Raw genomic sequence first — 17,463 nt, forward strand, 5'->3', positions numbered from 1 at the left:
TCGACCCAGTGTACACACTCTTAAACAATAACAACAGGAGTTGGGGTGGAGGGTCCGGCAGCTCACTCATCACCTCTGAGGGGGCGCACGCACGCACACACACACCTCCAATTTAAAGAGAGAAGGTCGAGACTGGCCAAACAAAAGCATAGCATCATTCATTAGGCTGGCTAGATTACAACCATAACAACTCTTTCAACACCTTCAATATGTCCTCACTTGGGCTACATATCCCCCCAAAAATGCCATGGGTCTTTGAGTACGATCCTCCACTCCCAGTGAACTGGAATAACCCTCTCTGATCGCCAGAGATGGTGAATGGGTGAAAAAGAGCAAGGTAAAGAGAGGTATAACAGGGGGTAGAGAGAGACAGAGAGAGAGACAGACAGACATCTGGGGAGAGAGAGATAGGCATCTGGTGTAAACCATCCAATAAAGGAATTCTAAAACAGGGTTTTCCAGCCAAGACCCAGAGGGTACCACTGGCTATTGCAGTGTCAGCTCCTTGGGCCCCTGAGGCAGCTCCATCTGAGATCACAATGAGGTAAAATAAGCACAATGTTGACAGATATATACAATGTATGTTTGTATGTATACAAATGTTTGTAGTTTGCGAATTGGTTCATTGCATCTATAGCACACCTGGCCTCTCGTGAAAAAGAGATTTAATCTCAGTGACACCAACCTGGGTTTAAAGTTAATTCAATGGAAAAAAATAAAAAACGTCTTTAAACTCATTGACCGAGGTCCCTCCGCGAGTCTCTTGTAAAAATCCAACAAATACATAATTTACCGTGAATTTTCTCTCTCCAGTGCATTTTATTAGGGACACGCGCTTGGAGCCTCCAAAGACCGGAGCCACATCTTGATCATGTTAGCCAGTTAGGGGCCAGGACGTTTGCTTTGGCCTGGCTAACCTCTGGCAGTGTTTTGTCTGATTGAGGATGAAGCAGTCAAAAGAGCTTTTGAGTAGAGCACGCACACACGGGCACACACAGGCTCTCACAGGCTCACACACGGGCACACACAGGCGCACACGGGCACACACGGGCGCGCACACGCAGGCGTGCACACACACACACACAGGCGCGCACACACGCACGCACACACACACACACACACGCGCACACAGGCACGCACACGTTGGTAGAGAATAGGGAGTAAAACAAGCGGCCCATTGTGGAGAGTTCTGAACGCCTGCTGGTTGACAGGCCCTGTGTGTGGCATCATGGGAAATGCCATCTCCAATCAGGGGCTGGCGCAGCGACGGCTCCATAGCTGGGTTTACAGTAGACGCTCGGCGGTTTCAACACTGGCCGGATCTGGGGAACTGGAAAACTTAGGCTGGAAACCAGTCTGAATCACAAGAGCGCGCGCTAATAATAACACGAAACCCTGGCCCCCGAGCAATGGACGACAGAGCAGCCAACGCAAACCCGTACACACGAGGAGCCTGTTAACGGAGGACGGTGGAAATATCGGATCAATCTGAAATACGACACGCTGTCGCAGTAAGAAATGTCGGCGTAGTCAGAACAATAGGGCACGGGGGGGGTGGAGGGTGGTGTCAGTCAGTGTCAGTCAGGTCGTAAAAGAATCAAAAGTTGTGGAGGTCTCCTGTACTCGATATATAAAAGGAGAAGGATTTATGCTCGGACTCATCCTGTCCCTGTCTTTGACTGAGTAGCACAGCCAGGCAGACTTTCCACATGATATCATCTGAGCCACTGGTCTGGCAAGGGCAAACCAGCCATTTGATTTAAATCCCTTTAAATGAACGACTATTACATTTTACCCGCCTGTTCCAGACAGCGGGACTAAATACACTTTTTCTCTGTTTCACAGCAATTTCTGCCCGATCCCTTTTGTCAACAAGAGGCTGGCGTATATTTAGAACCCTGCCGCCGGTTACCACCGGAGTGGATCATTCAGAAGCGGGAGGGACACAGGAAATGGAGAGACGCCATGTTGCAGCAAAGTACTGTGTTAATGATCCCACGCACTGAGAGAGCCACGCGGACGCTCGCACACACACACACACACACACACACACACACACGTCACACCACTCTCAAACTGACAACAAGAGATAAAACAATCGCTTATCTGCTAACGTGGGCATGGCTCGTGTTCAAAGACGTAGGTAGATGGGAGAGAGAGATACAGGAGCAAACTATGACTCATACCCCTCTACAGATTTTAATTGGCCACAGTCCCGATGTGCGTATGTGGCCCATCTAGCCGAACATGCGAGTGAATGAACATGCACACGCACACAATGTACTAACCAACCTATTCAGTGAAGGACAACGTAGGCACGCTGGAAATGCGCTGGACAACCTTTGAATTAAAAAGCAGCTTTGGAGTCTCTGACGTACACTTCAGGGCTAAGAAAAGCTTAATGAGCATAATCTATTAATTTATTTAAAAATAAAGAAATAAATAAGGTAAGACCTAGCATGGGTGCCAGAAAAGGCAGTCACAATGGGGCGCTTTTTTCAGCATGTACTGTAAGAACTGGGACACACTGACACCTCGCTTACACAACGGCGTCTGACAAAGCAGCGGCACAGCAGACACAGACAGGCTCCTAGCTGTCGTCTGTCGGCCGAATCCACAGACGGTAATGACTGTAACTGAATGAACCCACGCTTCCCAACGCCACGAGCTATCCTTTGATGAGGAGGATGTTTCACATCAGCTCCATGGGAGTGAAGCCTCTGAGAAGCTGGGTCGAAGGGAGGGCAGGGCTGTGAGGCTGGGACTTGAGGAACCCTGCCCACAGTCTTCCTGTTGAATGAGAAACAACTGCAAGAGTACTTAGAAGGTTCTGAGAGAGGGAGGGGTCGGGTGGGAGAGATTTGTGACCCAGTAGACTAGAGGAAAGGACAAACACATAAAAAAAAAAAAAAAAAAAAAAAGAACTAACAACAATCCCATAAAATGTAAATAGAATGTAAACGTACAATGTAAAGGTCCATAAAATGTTAAATAGCATAGTGTGTTGACTTGTGGACATTCCTGCCATAGTTGTTCTGCATTGAGGCTATACCTACTTTGTCTGAACCCACAGCATCTGCAGCCACAAAGCCCAGGACCCAGAGGTGCACTAAAGGGGTCAATCTCAAAAGTCTCTCCTTGATTCCTCACATCCATCTCCCCTCCTTCTCAAAATGCATTTAGGAGGAGATGGTCCATGGGGAGGAACCTCAGATCTACCCCTCCTAGCTACACATAATTACATGATCACACATTCCTTGCTTTTGAACACGTCCTAAAATGTATGTTTGTTTACAAGTCATGTATCACTTACCCAGTAGCCTATGGCAGACGAGACAGTGAATCCAATTCACATACAAGTACTTAGTGATCCTAAAACTGTTGTTTTTACTGTACGTAATATGCAAAAAAACAGAAAGCCACATTTTTTTTGCGCGCGACTTGAGAATTGCCAACATGCGGCCCTTTTTATCAGACCGTGTCACATTTGCTATGACGCTGCATGTGGGTTTGATTTTCTGTGTATTGTGGGGCCAAAAAAGGCAATGCTCAGACCCGTACAAAGCATAGAACATCTCTGTAATCATTTCTGGAACTAAAAAAAGTAAAAACATGTCCACATTCTCTACCACACCTTTACTGCATCAAAGGAACACGCACTTCTTCATACGTCGTCTGTCCTTTGTTCTTCTCAGGGTTGTTTTCATTTGCTCAAAACATGAAACTACGAGTCCCTCTGCTTTCACTTGGCAGTCTTACACAAGCTTTCAACCATCAGGACCATGTATTTTGTAGTGCGGCAGAGACATTTGTTTCCAGTTTGACCCTAAATTCACATCTGGACCATAGAATGCTTTTATATCAGATATTAAAAAGATTAAAACGAGAGAGCTCTTAACTGGTGCATTCATACGGAGCGACCTAGGCCTGGTCTGGCACAAACAAGTATGATTTCTATATAGTGTGTCATTCATTCATCCTCCTGTACAGCTAATAGCTTGATTAGAGTCTTTTTCCACTCTCAGCCACCAAATACCCTGATGCCACATGGGTCTTCGGGGGCACACACACCACACAGAGACTGAGGGATGGCTGTACCACAGCACATTCCCTGGCAGGCTGGCGTCAGCTTTAATACATACAATAAACAGGAGAGAACAAGCGAGGCACACAGAATGATATACAACGTGTTCATATCCTAGGCCATATCCTTCTGCTGTGAAACTTTCACGAGTGCAAAGACAATAACAACAGTAGGGAATAGGGAGCTATGAGTTGGCAGAACCAGGGGTATATATATATATACGATTAGGATGTGTGTGACAATGGATATATTATATTCCTATTGAATTCTGTAGTGAGACCATTGCCGAGAGCCAAAGCTCTTTGGAGGGAGATAGAGAAGCCGTAACACCACAGGAGTGAAGGAATACGCCTGTGTGTGAGGAACAGGATTGATAGATGCTCTGGAGAAGACATTTAGTTGAAGGAAAATGACAGATAGAGAAGCAAGAGTTGTTGACACGGTAAAGATGGCCTTTCCCCCTGGGAGCACTGAGTGGTGCATAAACTCACAATTCAATTTCATGGAGCCGCTTTAATGGGGCTGACACTCTCTCCCAAAATCACCATGTTTCATTTGAGATGTCATCTCTGAACAAACAGCCCGGTATCACACTGTGTCGCTCCCTCCCTCTTTCAAAATGGCCCCTCCGAGCCAAGATGACAATAATGTATGCCATCGATTCCAATTGGGCCCACTATTAAATTACTACCTTGCGACCGCAATTTCATCTTGTGCCTTAACTGTCGGTTTTTAAGATTTACTTGGCAGCAAGACGCCCCGCAGTGTTTACCGACTGTGTCATGCGTTTCACCAGAGGGAATTTAAAATTGCACGATAAAACAGCAATATAAAAATTCATCCAGCAATGTTTTGCCAGACAGCGTCCCCAATGGCTTGCCATGTTCACAGCACAACAGTGTGTGGCACAGTTTAGGGCCGTTTACGATGCCATGGAACATCTCACCAGTCATGTGTGGACAAGATGTGCAGGGTTCACTTCCCATTGTCAACACCTCAGGGCTTGACTGAAAACAGACCATGACTGTTATCTAAAAACAAGTCTACAGATGTGTGTGTGTGTGTGTGTGTGTGTGTGTGTGTGTCACAGTTTTTGCGCAGGTCTGCCCAGAATATCCTATTATCATCAATTTGATAAGACAAACGTTTCTCTGTCTAAACATTGCGATTCACAGATTAGAGATCTTCACAGACATACACAGCACTTCAAAACACCCACCAGCAGCTTTACCTCTTGTATACCATAACACCCCATAAATGAGACAGTGTTAAAGTGATCTAGCATGCAGTGGTAGTTAAGTCATACCAGCTGTGGAAAACTGGAGAAAGAATTCAATCAATCACCCGCATCAGGAAACCACACAGTAAAGGAAAACAACATTGGTTCTGCGCCACATTAAAGCATATAACCCTAACCCTATGCCATTTAGCTGACGCTTTTCTCCAAAGCGACTTAGTTGGCAATGAGTGCATACATTTCAGTATGTATGGTCCCAGCAGGAATCGAATGCACAACCGTAGCATTGCTAGCGACATGCTCTAACAACTGAGCCACAGAGGACCACTAATTGGACAGCATACTAACGTCAACATACCGTAGGCTTTTGGGTGAAACAACTACTTTCTCTGCCAGTGGCATTTTCCTCTGCCGAAGGTTCAAACACTGGGCCAGAGGTACTTGTAAAGAACATTCACAATGGGCAAATGAAAAGTGATTTTCCAAATCAAAAACATTCCAACAGGTGGGCTTCGAACATTAATTCATAACAAAGCATTAATGACTAAACTTCGTTCCTAAAATGCTTTGCCAAATCAAACGAGCCCAATTGTAACTCCAACGTATTTGTGTTTGTGCACATAATGTGTCTGTGTGTGTGTGTGTGTGTGTGTGTGTATCCGTTTATTACCTTGCAGATTGTGTCTGAGTCCCAAGGCAAGATGGTCTGTAGATCGATGAGCTCACAGGACACACCCAGTTTCTCCTGGGCCATGTTGGCCACCTCCCTCATCACATGGACCTGGAAGGCAGGGGTCAGTAGTGAAGCCTGGGGCCTTTGGAAGAACTCTTATTAGATCAAAACTGACATGCAATATCAATATTAAAAAAAAAAACATTGCTTATTAGGTTATTGTTTCTTATTCAAGTCATCTTTAACTAATAGACCGAATTGTTTTGATGTGTTGAGTAAATGTTTATTGGCAAACAATGTTGGCTGTTTCCAGATATACATCTTAGCCAATCTAACAGCTGGAAAACCTCAGTCATAATTACCGTGTCCGCTAACTGTGCAATTCTAAACCCACTGTGAAATGCATTAAAAAAAAAAATGCTTAAAGGATACAGAAACATCTCAATTCCTCTTTTAAAAAAAGGGCTGTATCAGTAAAAAAAGCCCCCCCCAAAAAAGCCAATTCATTCAATTATGCAGTGTACATTACACAATGATCCAGTGATTAAGGATTAAGCCTAGATGTGAGCAGAACTACACTGGGCTCTCACTGGTGCATCACACACGGTCTCCAGTGCTAGAGAAGCAGCCTCTCTGTTTCCCTCATTAGCAGAGTCTTTACTGCAGGGCTTTGAGCTGGGGCCCGGGTCCTACTGCACCGCTCCACTCCGTAGAGGAAGAAGCTGTTTTCTTTGCTCTCGTCCGTGCAGGGGCTGATGGTCGGAGGAAGTAATGAAGTGCGGAAAAGACGAGTGGCGTTTCAAAAACAGCCTTGATTTCCACTCCTCGACTGGATTCTTTTGACAGGAAAAAAAAAACGACTGCTTTGATGGAGCCGATTCCCCCATTTCCACCCCCAGCCCCGACGAACCCTCCAGCCCCCCCCCCCTCCACTCCAGGTACATTAGAGCTCCTCTCCCTGGGTAGCATAAGCCTGTTTAAGTGGCCAGGCAGAATCTTTGTGGAAGGCGACTCCCATGGAGAGCTACAACAGGCCATAATCCTGGCCAGAGAACATCACATCCAGGGGATGAGAGGGGGAGACAATAGAAGGCATGGCCCTACGGAGCAGACGTATGGAACTATTATTAACACTGAGGAGGGGATTCAGGCCAAGTAAGGGGAGGTACGGGTACGACCACCAGCCCGCCTGCTGGGAAACCCCCTACCGAGTAAATGGGCGTTCGTAATGGAGGGATGGATAATCCAACCAGGAGGGGGTGGTGGGGGGGGGGGGGGGGGGGGGGGGGAAGGAAGAAGGATAATCCAACACTCTGCTAGCTTTACCGGCTTAAAATGTCAAAGAACGAAGGCGGAGATCGAAAATTGGTCTTATTTGCCCCCCAGCAACCCACCGTCCATAGAAGCTATGACAACAACTTATGACTGCTACGATCGGGCTTGTAGAATCAACCAATGACGACTCCCTCCACGTGTCTTACCTGCGTTCCCCAGGCGACCAGTGTGACGTCACTTCCTTCCTGTAGGATCTCGGCCTGCGAGAGAGGGATGGTGTAGGGCTCCACGGGGACCTGTTCCACTGTCAACACAGAGACAACAACGTCAACGCTGACCAAGTTTCCATCAACACACACACAGGCACACAGACACACACACACACACGGTAATGTGTGAGTCATTCCCGAACACCTTCATCAATCACTTGGTTATGGTGACTGCGGTTTGTCAAATGATAAGATTCCAAACATTCGTTAATCACTTGGTTACGGCGACTGTGGTTTGCCAAACAATAAGGTTCCAAACCTCCTCTCTGTGAAGGAGTACATGATTGAGGGAATTACCGCGAGAACAAACACTCAAAAAGTACAGTATCTGGCTTATTTCAGAGGCTTACTTCAGTCTTCATCAATCACTTAAGGCCTTGTGTGTACCATCATACATCTATGAGGTAACAGCATGCAGCGCCAACTGGGAACCGCTCACCCTGATAAATGCTGACTACAAACCATTTGTGGGATGGGAAATAGGCCTGTGCAGGGACATTATTCTTAATAGGGTGATGCTGAGGGGTCCATCTCTTTGAAAACGGATCCAAAATCCAGAAAGTGCTTATTATTAATACCGGGACTTAAGCATGGTTGTAATCTTTTGGAACTCATTATGTGGTCATGGACTTCTTAATAACGGTCAAACTATAAGGTTTTTACCTTTCAAACACTTAAAAACAAAAAAATGAGCGCTTAGTTAAATGATCATGGGGTAGTGACATTCCACAGGTGTTTGGTGCTTTCTTAAGTGCCGTCAAGCTTTTGACCCTGATAGCAGCAACGTCTTTAGAAGGTGTGCGCGCGACTAGGGTGATTTGTTGCTGTTGAAAACATTCCTGCATTGTAACGCATGAACTCCCAACTGTAATTGGGCGCAGTATTGTTACTCGGGGGAGGACCTTGGGTTAGCAACCCCACTCTTGGCTTCCCGGAACAGTCTGGATGACTTCCATACTCTCCCCTCCTCTGGAGGTGAGGAAGAAAGGCTGCCAACTGCATGGTTCAGCACTTCAAAAATCGCACGCTTTGGATGCAGTGGACTTAAAACTGCCTATTTCAGTGAGTGTTGCAAGTCCACTAGCCATCAGTGAAAAGTCACCTGACAGTTGTAATGTATTATATAGACTTTTAAGAAATGTGCCTTTTTAATAAGGGGAATCTCTGCTCATGACTTCTATTTTAACGACAGTCCCCTCGAAGCCAACTTGTTGTGGTTTCATCCTCTCTTGCTAAAGAAGAAAATTACTTAAATAAAAAGAATGATCTCATCGTCCAAATAAGAACCCGTCAGAGCCATGAAGACTCTGCACGAGAGGTAGAGGCGCTGTGTGCTGCTCTTGGGAAATTGAAGTAATTCCCTAAATGTCGTTTTGGAGTTCCCAGTAGGAAACTAAAGACCAAAACAGAAGAGTGGTTGTTGACAGAATAGAAAGACAAATACCTACTTATGGGAATTACGGGAAAAACTAGACTTGAGGCGGGGAGAGAAATATCCAGTAATAAAGGTGGCGTACCATACCTACTATTTTAGCAGGACAAAATAACAAACACACCATCTCTCACTCGGTTGTCGCCAGTGTCTTGTGAATAAGAGCACTGTATCCACAATGTGATGACAACCACCCTCAAAGTTGGCATTTAACTAGAAGCAAGCATTTTAACTGGTATTAAAAGGCTGCAACATGTGACAAAAAAAAGAGACAGATTTAATTTACTAAGAGATATAACAGATAATTTTAGTCAGCTCAAGTGTCCCCTGCCAAAGTGCCAACCTGCTCTGAGCCCAGTGCATAGCGAAAATGTACACACAAATCTATTCCATAATACATATACATCTTTCAACTATTCCCCCAGGTCAGGCAATATGTGTGCTTACCCCCTCTACTGGCAAGAATATGTAAACTTATTTTGAAATGGTGCAGCATTTCTCACTGAAACTGAGAGATAAAGCTCCTTTTGAACCAAAGAAAGTCATTATAGAACTAGGCCTATGGCCCGCATTACTACCGTACTCATTTTGAGCGGCCCACTCTGGCCTAAGATCGGGCCGGACCGCTGGGAATTCATCAAAATCACCAGATGGCCAGGTGTTTGTAAAGGTGTTCATAAAACCACTGCTCATGCACGCAAGTTGAATCTTTTGTTTTCAAACTGTCACCAAGGAAACAGATGGGGGGGTCCGGGAATGAGGATGCTTGAGGCAAGTGCACATGACATGCACACACACACACACTCTCTCTCTCTCTGTCTCACCTGCTGCTCTGTACAAGATTTTGGGCTCAAAGAATATGCAAGGGTTCTGATCAGCGATGCATGCCAGCAGCAGTCCCTTAGCCTGGACCGGACTCCTGGGGATCACAACCTGTGGAAGGAAAAGAGACAAAAACACACACACGATGAAAAACCGTATACCTGAGCAATAATCAAAGTAGTTTTAGTTCTAAGTGGGTGAGGGGCATGTTTTCTCTACATGTGTATATGGCAGTGTTGTTCAGAAGAGCCTTCTCTCCAGCCCTCAGACCCCTGGCTCTAGAGCTATCAGTCAGAGCATAGGAAGATAACATTTATTAGCTTGACCTTTCACAAAGAGGATGGAACAGAGGATGTTTCCTGTATTGACTGTGGACGCTGATGAGCCACAGCTCATAAACCTGCTAACTGGATCCGCTCTGCAGGGTTTGGCGTAGGAGTCACATTGGACTCCCGTTCCTCCCTTTCATGATCGGGCGGATATTTGACATTTTTGACACATGGTTGTTTTCCTTGGAGCGTGTGTAATAAATGCCAGCTCAATGACACAAACACACACACACAGAGACACACACACAACGCACACACACAACGCACACACAGCATCGCATCTGATACCCAGCTGAATCACACAGTGAGTCACATATTGATTGGTGGGTGTGCTTCATTACACTGAATACAGAGACAAAGGCTATGGAGAGCAGCATGTGTGCCAGGTCAAGAACAATAGCAACAATGTCTGAATGTCGCATCCCTCCTACACTCAGTAGAGGGAAGGACGAAAGAGAGAGAGAGAGGCTTGAGCGTCTAACCTTAATGCCCGGGCAGTGGGCAAAGAAGGCCTCTGGGCTCTGGGAGTGGTAGAGGGAGCCATGCCCCACACAGCCCCACGGTGCACGAATGGTCAGGTTCCCACAGTCAAACAGGTTGCCAGAGCGATACCGGTACTTGGCTGCCTCATTTACAATCTGATGACAGACACACAGATAGGGAAACCACACAGACAAAAAGGGGGGAGGAAGGGAGAAAGAAAAAAAAGACAATAAATCATTATGCACAACAGTCCCAAGGCTTCTGCATTCAGACGTTCATCACTCAGCAGCAAATTAAAGACTATAACTTAAAAGAAAAAGTCTCATACTGAAAAAATTACATTTGAAGATAACCATTTTCATATGAAAAGGCTCTAGGCGAATAAGAACTCTAAGGAATTTGGTTTTGGTCTAGGCTATTCTTGGTATTGGCAGAGAGAGAGAGAGAGGGAAGCAGTTAGCACCATTATCATTAGGCCTATGTGCTGTTTTTTGTTGCCTTGACGAGGGAGGGGAAAGTCATTCATCTTGAGCAGGGCAAGGACAAGCCGACGTGACGTGACGTGAGCGGCGCGCCGGCGACAAGTCGTCGGAGCAAATGTGCCCTGTGTTCCAGGTCAGAATATGCATGCCCCATTAATCTTCTTGGAGGTGAATATCGGTGCAAAGGGAAGTCCAGGGAATATACACATGAAGGAGCCAGTGTTTTATGCTGAGCAGAACTTTCCAAGGCGTAGGCTTGGTTTCTTGGGGCCTATTTTTTTGACTGAGGCAATTTCAGGTCTTCCTAAACTCGAACACCTGTGCTATGACTAGGAGAGTATGGGAGAGAAACACATCAGGGGATATTGTTAACAGTAGCGCCTGGTTGGTCGTTTGGTTGGTTGGCACCTGTCCAGGATGCATCTCAATTGGGTTTGTTGTTTTGAGGGAGGTGGGGGGGGGATTTGACGATGTTTAATTACACCGCCATTGTGTGGGAGCCCAATCACTCATAAACAGTGAACTCGAAGGGATGAGGCATGATTATGTTTTCTACTCATTACTAAAGATTGACAAGGGATGCAAATGAGGCAGGTATTGGTGGGTGAATATGTCCGCAGTGTGCGTGACTGAAGCCGACATTGGAAGTATACAGACATTGGAAGTATACAGACATGGGAAGTATACAGACAGAGTCTTGTTAGCAGGGACCCAGTATTTTCTAGATAAGAACGGTCTGGGATCACATCGAGCTGGCTGATATTTTTAACCCCTCAAAATCTGGCAGATAATGTAGATCTGAATCCTAGATTGCAAACAAATATTCTGTATCATTCGGACCTAGATTAGAACATTTTGAAATACCACAGACAGACACATAATCCATGATCAAATGTCCGTCTCACAGCAGGATGAGCTATAACACCAAAACAAGCTACCTGTATAATCAACCAATCAGGCAAACCAGTGCTTTAAAAAAGTATGTCTATTAAAGAAAACAAAATAAAAACAAATGGGACGAGTGGGATAGGACAAACTTGCTCACCTGGTCGAAGGCAGGGTAGATGTAGTCAGCGAATTGGATCTCAGCAATGGCGGTGGCACCAGCAACAGCGGCGCCGATCCCAAAGCCCACGATGCCTTGTTCACACAGAGGAGTGTTGAAGACCCGGTCTTTACCTGGAGAGAGAGAGAGAGAGAAAAAGAGAGAGAGAGAGAGAGACAGAGACAGAGAGAGAGAGAGATTTTTTTTTTTGTAGAGAACAGGAGAGGAGAGACGAGAAGAAGAGAGGAGAGAAGAGAAGAAGGGAGAAGGAGAGGAATAGAGGAAAGAAGAGAAGAGGACATGCAAGGAGAGGAGACAAGAGGAGAAGAAGAAAAGAGGAGAGGAAAGGAAAGAAGGACAGAATAAGACAGGAGAGAAGAGGACCGGCAAGGAGAGGAGAGAAGAAGAGGGGGGAGAAAAAAATAACAGTGATAGGCCAGTCACTCAATTGTTCCATAACCAGGGAGCTGAACATAGCAGATAAGACCCACATTTACCAGGGCCGGAATTGAAACACTTCCACTCATCTGATATAAAATGTCAGAGGCAGGGCACATGAGGAATGACAGGACATTCAAAACAACTTGCTTGATGGCTAGTCTTAAAATACCACACTCCCGAATCAGTGAAGTGACAAAAAAGCAAGTCCTCCTCCTCCTCAAACTACCAAGCTTTAAGCTGCCTGTGACGCACCAAAAACCCCTCGGAATAATAACAGAAAAACTATTTTTCCGTCCTCCAACCCTATAATCTGACAACGAGGCCGCAGGACGACGGCTCTAAATTTGGTGGGGAATGTTATTTTGGTTCTCGCTCTCTCTTTCTCTCTGTGTTGCTTTGTGTAATTGCCAAGCAAGTCTTTTCCCGGCTTTGATCTCAACCTTGTTTCTGTCCAACGAGCCCTGGCCTCAAGTGCCCTCTCTTTCTCTCTGACCACAAAGACCTGACTGTAGAATCACCACAGGCCTTCCGAGAAATGGACAGTTGCCAATTAGGCCTCGGCCCTAAATCAGCACTTTTTAAAAATTTAAATAAAAAATAACTAAGCAAAATGTAGGCGAGTGGTCAATTAGCAATTTGTGGGGACAGTTTGTACATCTTTACTGCTTCTCTGGAGTGGCCACTGAAGGTATTTCCATGCCATTTAAGGGCTATTTTGAAATTCCTGTGGATTTCACAAACACAGAGGAGAGCTTTTCTCCTTTTATGTTGTGACCTTCAGTAAACTATATGTAGGACAATGCGTTGGTTGTCACTGACTTTGGAATTCCATTTAATCCCAGATAAATTATGGGACGGTGGCAGTGTGGTGGAATGATGGCCCACTCTCCTTAAATGGATGGGATGGGAGAAGGAGTGAGAGCAGGGAGCCCCACCTTCAGGTGAACCAACTCTCAACGGTAGAGATTAGAGAGTCTATTGCTCTATGGAGAGAATATCCTCAGAGTGAATGCGTCAGCCAGCCACAGAATTTTTTGATTTGCATGCAGTCCAACAACATTAAGCCTAACCTGCGTGTCGTATAATAGCGCCTGGTGACAGAGGGTTACATCGCTCCTTTTAACGAACCGAGAGAGAAAGCGAGAGATTAAAAAAAAAAAAAAAAAAACGTACGGCCCCCCCTCTCGCGCGTCTGCATCTGACATGGAAAATAATGATGCCTTCCAGAAGGTCAACACCTCTGACGTCAATGAAAACAAAAGGCAGCACCAAAAAGGGGGAGATTTGTATGGCCTTCTCAAAAACCTAATCACATATCTCCTCCAGCAGGCTGGGGCTGGGTGGGGGTGAATGAATCATGACCGGGGCTGAGCTCTGTCGACGGTGACGAACACGGAGGGGATGAGTAGCCTCGGCCGGAGCACACAATAGACACTACTGGCATCCATTTAAAATAAATGCCAAAGACTGGATAACGTTAAAAGAACAGTGAGTAAGTTTGGTGGAAATTTGACACCTCTTCCAAATCATCCTCCATCATCCTCCCTTCTAATAATATAAAGCCCCTAAATAGACCTGCAGTTTTGTTTAGCTGTTGTGTTTCTATGTGCAAGCACGATTCCAAGAGGCAGCCACCAGAGACAGAAAGGCAATTCATAAATTAAGTAATATTATCAAGGGATCTCATTGCCTGATCTCTGCCGATTAAACATAGCTATTACCACCATTAGGAAGCATTTAGACAGCTTGAATGTTACATACTAGACCTTTGATGAATCACATTATAAACAATTTAAATAACCTCTTAAAATGACCTTACAAGCAGAGCGATATCAAAAGATATAAGCCTAACATGCCTGCCATAATCAACTACATGTAGCCTATAAACATTCACAAGATCGCAATTAGGTTAACAGCTCTTTAAAAAAGATCTGTGTCCAATTATCAGATATCTGAATACAGATGCAACTCCCCCCTTAAACCTTGCATGCAAGAAGTATCAGCACACAGCTATTAGCTATTATCTAGCTGACTGGGTCATTTACATTGATGTGGAAACTTGAAATGTTTAATTGATGAGCACAAAGACAGAAAGTTAGTAGGCCAATATTGAACTGTCAAACTACAGCAAACAGGTCAACACTGAATTCAAACAACATTGTCAATTGGTGCCAATTGGGTGAAAGGCGCAATCTGGGATTGGTACGCCCACTGTTTTACTTTTAAAATTAAAGATACAGTATTGATTCTTGAACAATATAACTAAGATATACTATAAATATAATATAATTCTTGAAGAAAATAACCCATTAGAACCCAATATATATCCTTGGTTTACTACATTGTTTGTAAACAATGTAATTGTAAACACAAACACTGCTTAGCTTCAAACATGACTACAATTATCATTTCGATCTCATTGAAGGTCAGTCCTTGCTTCCATACCTCTATCTATGAATTTGAGAGTGGTTACCTTTCTCCAGTCCCACCCTTCAGATGTTTACCATCAAATGTGATTGGGTGACTGCTTTGTTATTGTTTGAATACCAGATTGCCCCTTTAAATGCACATGTTGCACATTACCATTTCATGAGTTACCATAATCTAAGGTCTATAGAACAAACAGGACCCTGCCGGACTTTGTGGAGAGCATGAACTCCAAACCCATTGCTAAAATCATCTCTCTCTCTGCTCTGCTGCCACCTAGAGGTACTAAGGTGTCAGCAGTCAGGACATCAATCAGACAGGTTGGTCCAAATGATCTACAGCAGCAGGGCTTTTTTTTTTTACAGCCCTACTCTATTCTCATTACAACAAAGTGTATACTGTAACGGTCCCGGGACTACGTTGACAACTTCTGTAGTTTTCATCTGAAAAGTCATTTGTGCAGAGGAATCAAACTCTTACCATACTTGTCTCTCAGGCCCACTGTGCAGCGAAACACTCCACCAAAGGCTACGTCCTCTCCGAAGATGACTGAGGGAAACACACAAGTCAGTGATCTCTCTCTCTCTCTCACACACTCACACTCACACACACACACACACACACACACACACACACACACACACATGGTATGACGTGTCACTACAGCCATTTCTTCATTCTTATTACATGTATGGTTGGACAAGATTTTATCTTTAATAAATATAAACATAGAAAAGCAAGCTAAATAATGTCCATTACCTGCTGTGGGGTCATTAGCAAGGGTGTTGTCCAAGGCACTGGTCACAGACTGGAATAGGTTCATCTTCTGAGTCGGCCCTACAAGAAGTTTGGAGAATTTTGACACTTGGAGAGAATGGTTTCAATCGGTCTATATCAAATAAGGGACAATAATATCATGATATTTGGTTACATCAGATATGCTGGGTCATTTAAAACAGCGGTGAAAGCATACACTCTAGTGGTGAAAAGTAACTGGTTGCGAAACTACTTCAGATGGTTTGGTAGGTACTGTCCAAACCGGTTATTGTGGCATTATGCATTCTAGGATTAAAAGTTTCACCGGCAGACATCAAATCTTTCCCTTATAACAACAACATGTCACAGCTGTCAAACACCGCAAAACAACGGTCAGGGCATCAAAACAATCTTACTAACGACACTAGTACGTCTGTCAGATGCTGAAACTCCAATGAATGGTTACTAAGAAAACTAATGCTAGCCATTGGGTTGCTCATTCGGAAAGTTCACACACACACTTGCCACCACAATACATTATCTAAGGAATAATCGATAGGAAAGTTAAGGCTTGAGATCTTGCAAGAAGCTGACGTTAAAAAAAATGAACTTTTCCAGCGCACAAAAGCAAGGGCATTGATCTCACCGCTAGCCTAGCCTAGTAGCTTACCATACTGTGTTGGGACAGGGTCAGGCTGGAAGGTGAAGTGTGCCGCATGCCTTCGTTGTGTTTTGACCAGGGAGGTGCACCCCGGGGACAGTTTCAGCAGACCGACCCCCCCCAGAGAGCTCTGAGCCCCGCTGTTGACATGGGTGACCCCCGCGACTTTAGAGCCTGAACCCCGGAGCAGGAACCGTGCAGCGGCCGCCATTGCTGTTGTGATTCCGACAGGAAGCAGAAAGACAATGGGTGCGTTCGTAAATTCGCTCTGAGAGCGCCGGAGCGCACACTGGGTTCAACGTCATTAAGGATCAAGTAATTCGATTGGACGAGAGGCATTCCACGAGTGTTGATCAAATGTCCACAGCAAGTTTACGAACGCAGCCCCAATATCCCATGTCGATACTACTGTGCTGGGTTTGTATTGGCTGAAACAGTGGGTGGTGTCAGCGTGTTCAACCGCCCTCTACCAACTCAAATCAACCTCATATCCTATTACTATGAAGTTGACTTTAACGTTATTCCTCAAGAATACAAATGCAAATGCCACATTTGGACTCAGAACTTTTACCTGCTTAATTGATAAAGAAATAACAAAGGAATAGCCCATACCTGACCATGAAACAGCTTTTGAGTCAATTACTTTTGGTCGCTTGGAAAAGAGGGGGCTACTTGTAATTCATAAACCCTTCCTCCAATTTGGAAGTGAATACCCTCAAATTAAAGCGGAGTGCACTTTAAACCCCTATTAATTATATAACTTTAACTTGAATGTTTTGGTAAACAGCTAAAATAACAAAAAATTAGGTCAGTGTTCAATTTGAGTATTATTGCTGACCATGTGCATCCTCTCATGGCCACAATGTACCCATCTTCTAACAGCATGATAATGCACCATGTTACTAAGCAAAAGTCATCTCAAACTGGTTTCATGAACATGAGTTCAGTGCTCTTCACTGGCCTTCCCAGTCACCGGATCTGAATCCAATAGAATGTGTGGTGTGATGGTGTGGTGTGATGTGGTAGAACGGGAAATTCACAGCTTGA

At 44.9% G+C, this 17,463-nt stretch overlaps 1 protein-coding gene across 1 annotated transcript in view; it reads right to left on the minus strand.

Annotated features, from left to right (window-relative positions):
- Positions 1–16,635, minus strand: part of bckdhb (branched chain keto acid dehydrogenase E1 subunit beta) — a 45,703-nt gene extending 29,068 nt beyond the window's left edge. Inside the window, exons 1-8 of the mRNA XM_080540876.1 lie at positions 16,426–16,635; positions 15,759–15,836; positions 15,480–15,548; positions 12,132–12,265; positions 10,604–10,759; positions 9,795–9,903; positions 7,476–7,573; positions 5,992–6,102 (exon numbers count right to left, since the gene is read on the minus strand). Of these exons, the coding sequence (XP_080397002.1) occupies positions 5,992–6,102; positions 7,476–7,573; positions 9,795–9,903; positions 10,604–10,759; positions 12,132–12,265; positions 15,480–15,548; positions 15,759–15,836; positions 16,426–16,627 (957 nt within the window). The 5' untranslated portion in view covers positions 16,628–16,635. The remainder of the gene's footprint in view (positions 1–5,991; positions 6,103–7,475; positions 7,574–9,794; positions 9,904–10,603; positions 10,760–12,131; positions 12,266–15,479; positions 15,549–15,758; positions 15,837–16,425) is intronic.
- Between the last annotated feature and the right edge of the window lie 828 nt (positions 16,636–17,463).

This window comes from Nansenia antarctica (genome assembly GCF_963989245.1).
Source record: "Nansenia antarctica genome assembly, chromosome: 10".
NCBI classification, from domain to species: Eukaryota; Metazoa; Chordata; class Actinopteri; order Argentiniformes; family Microstomatidae; genus Nansenia; species Nansenia antarctica.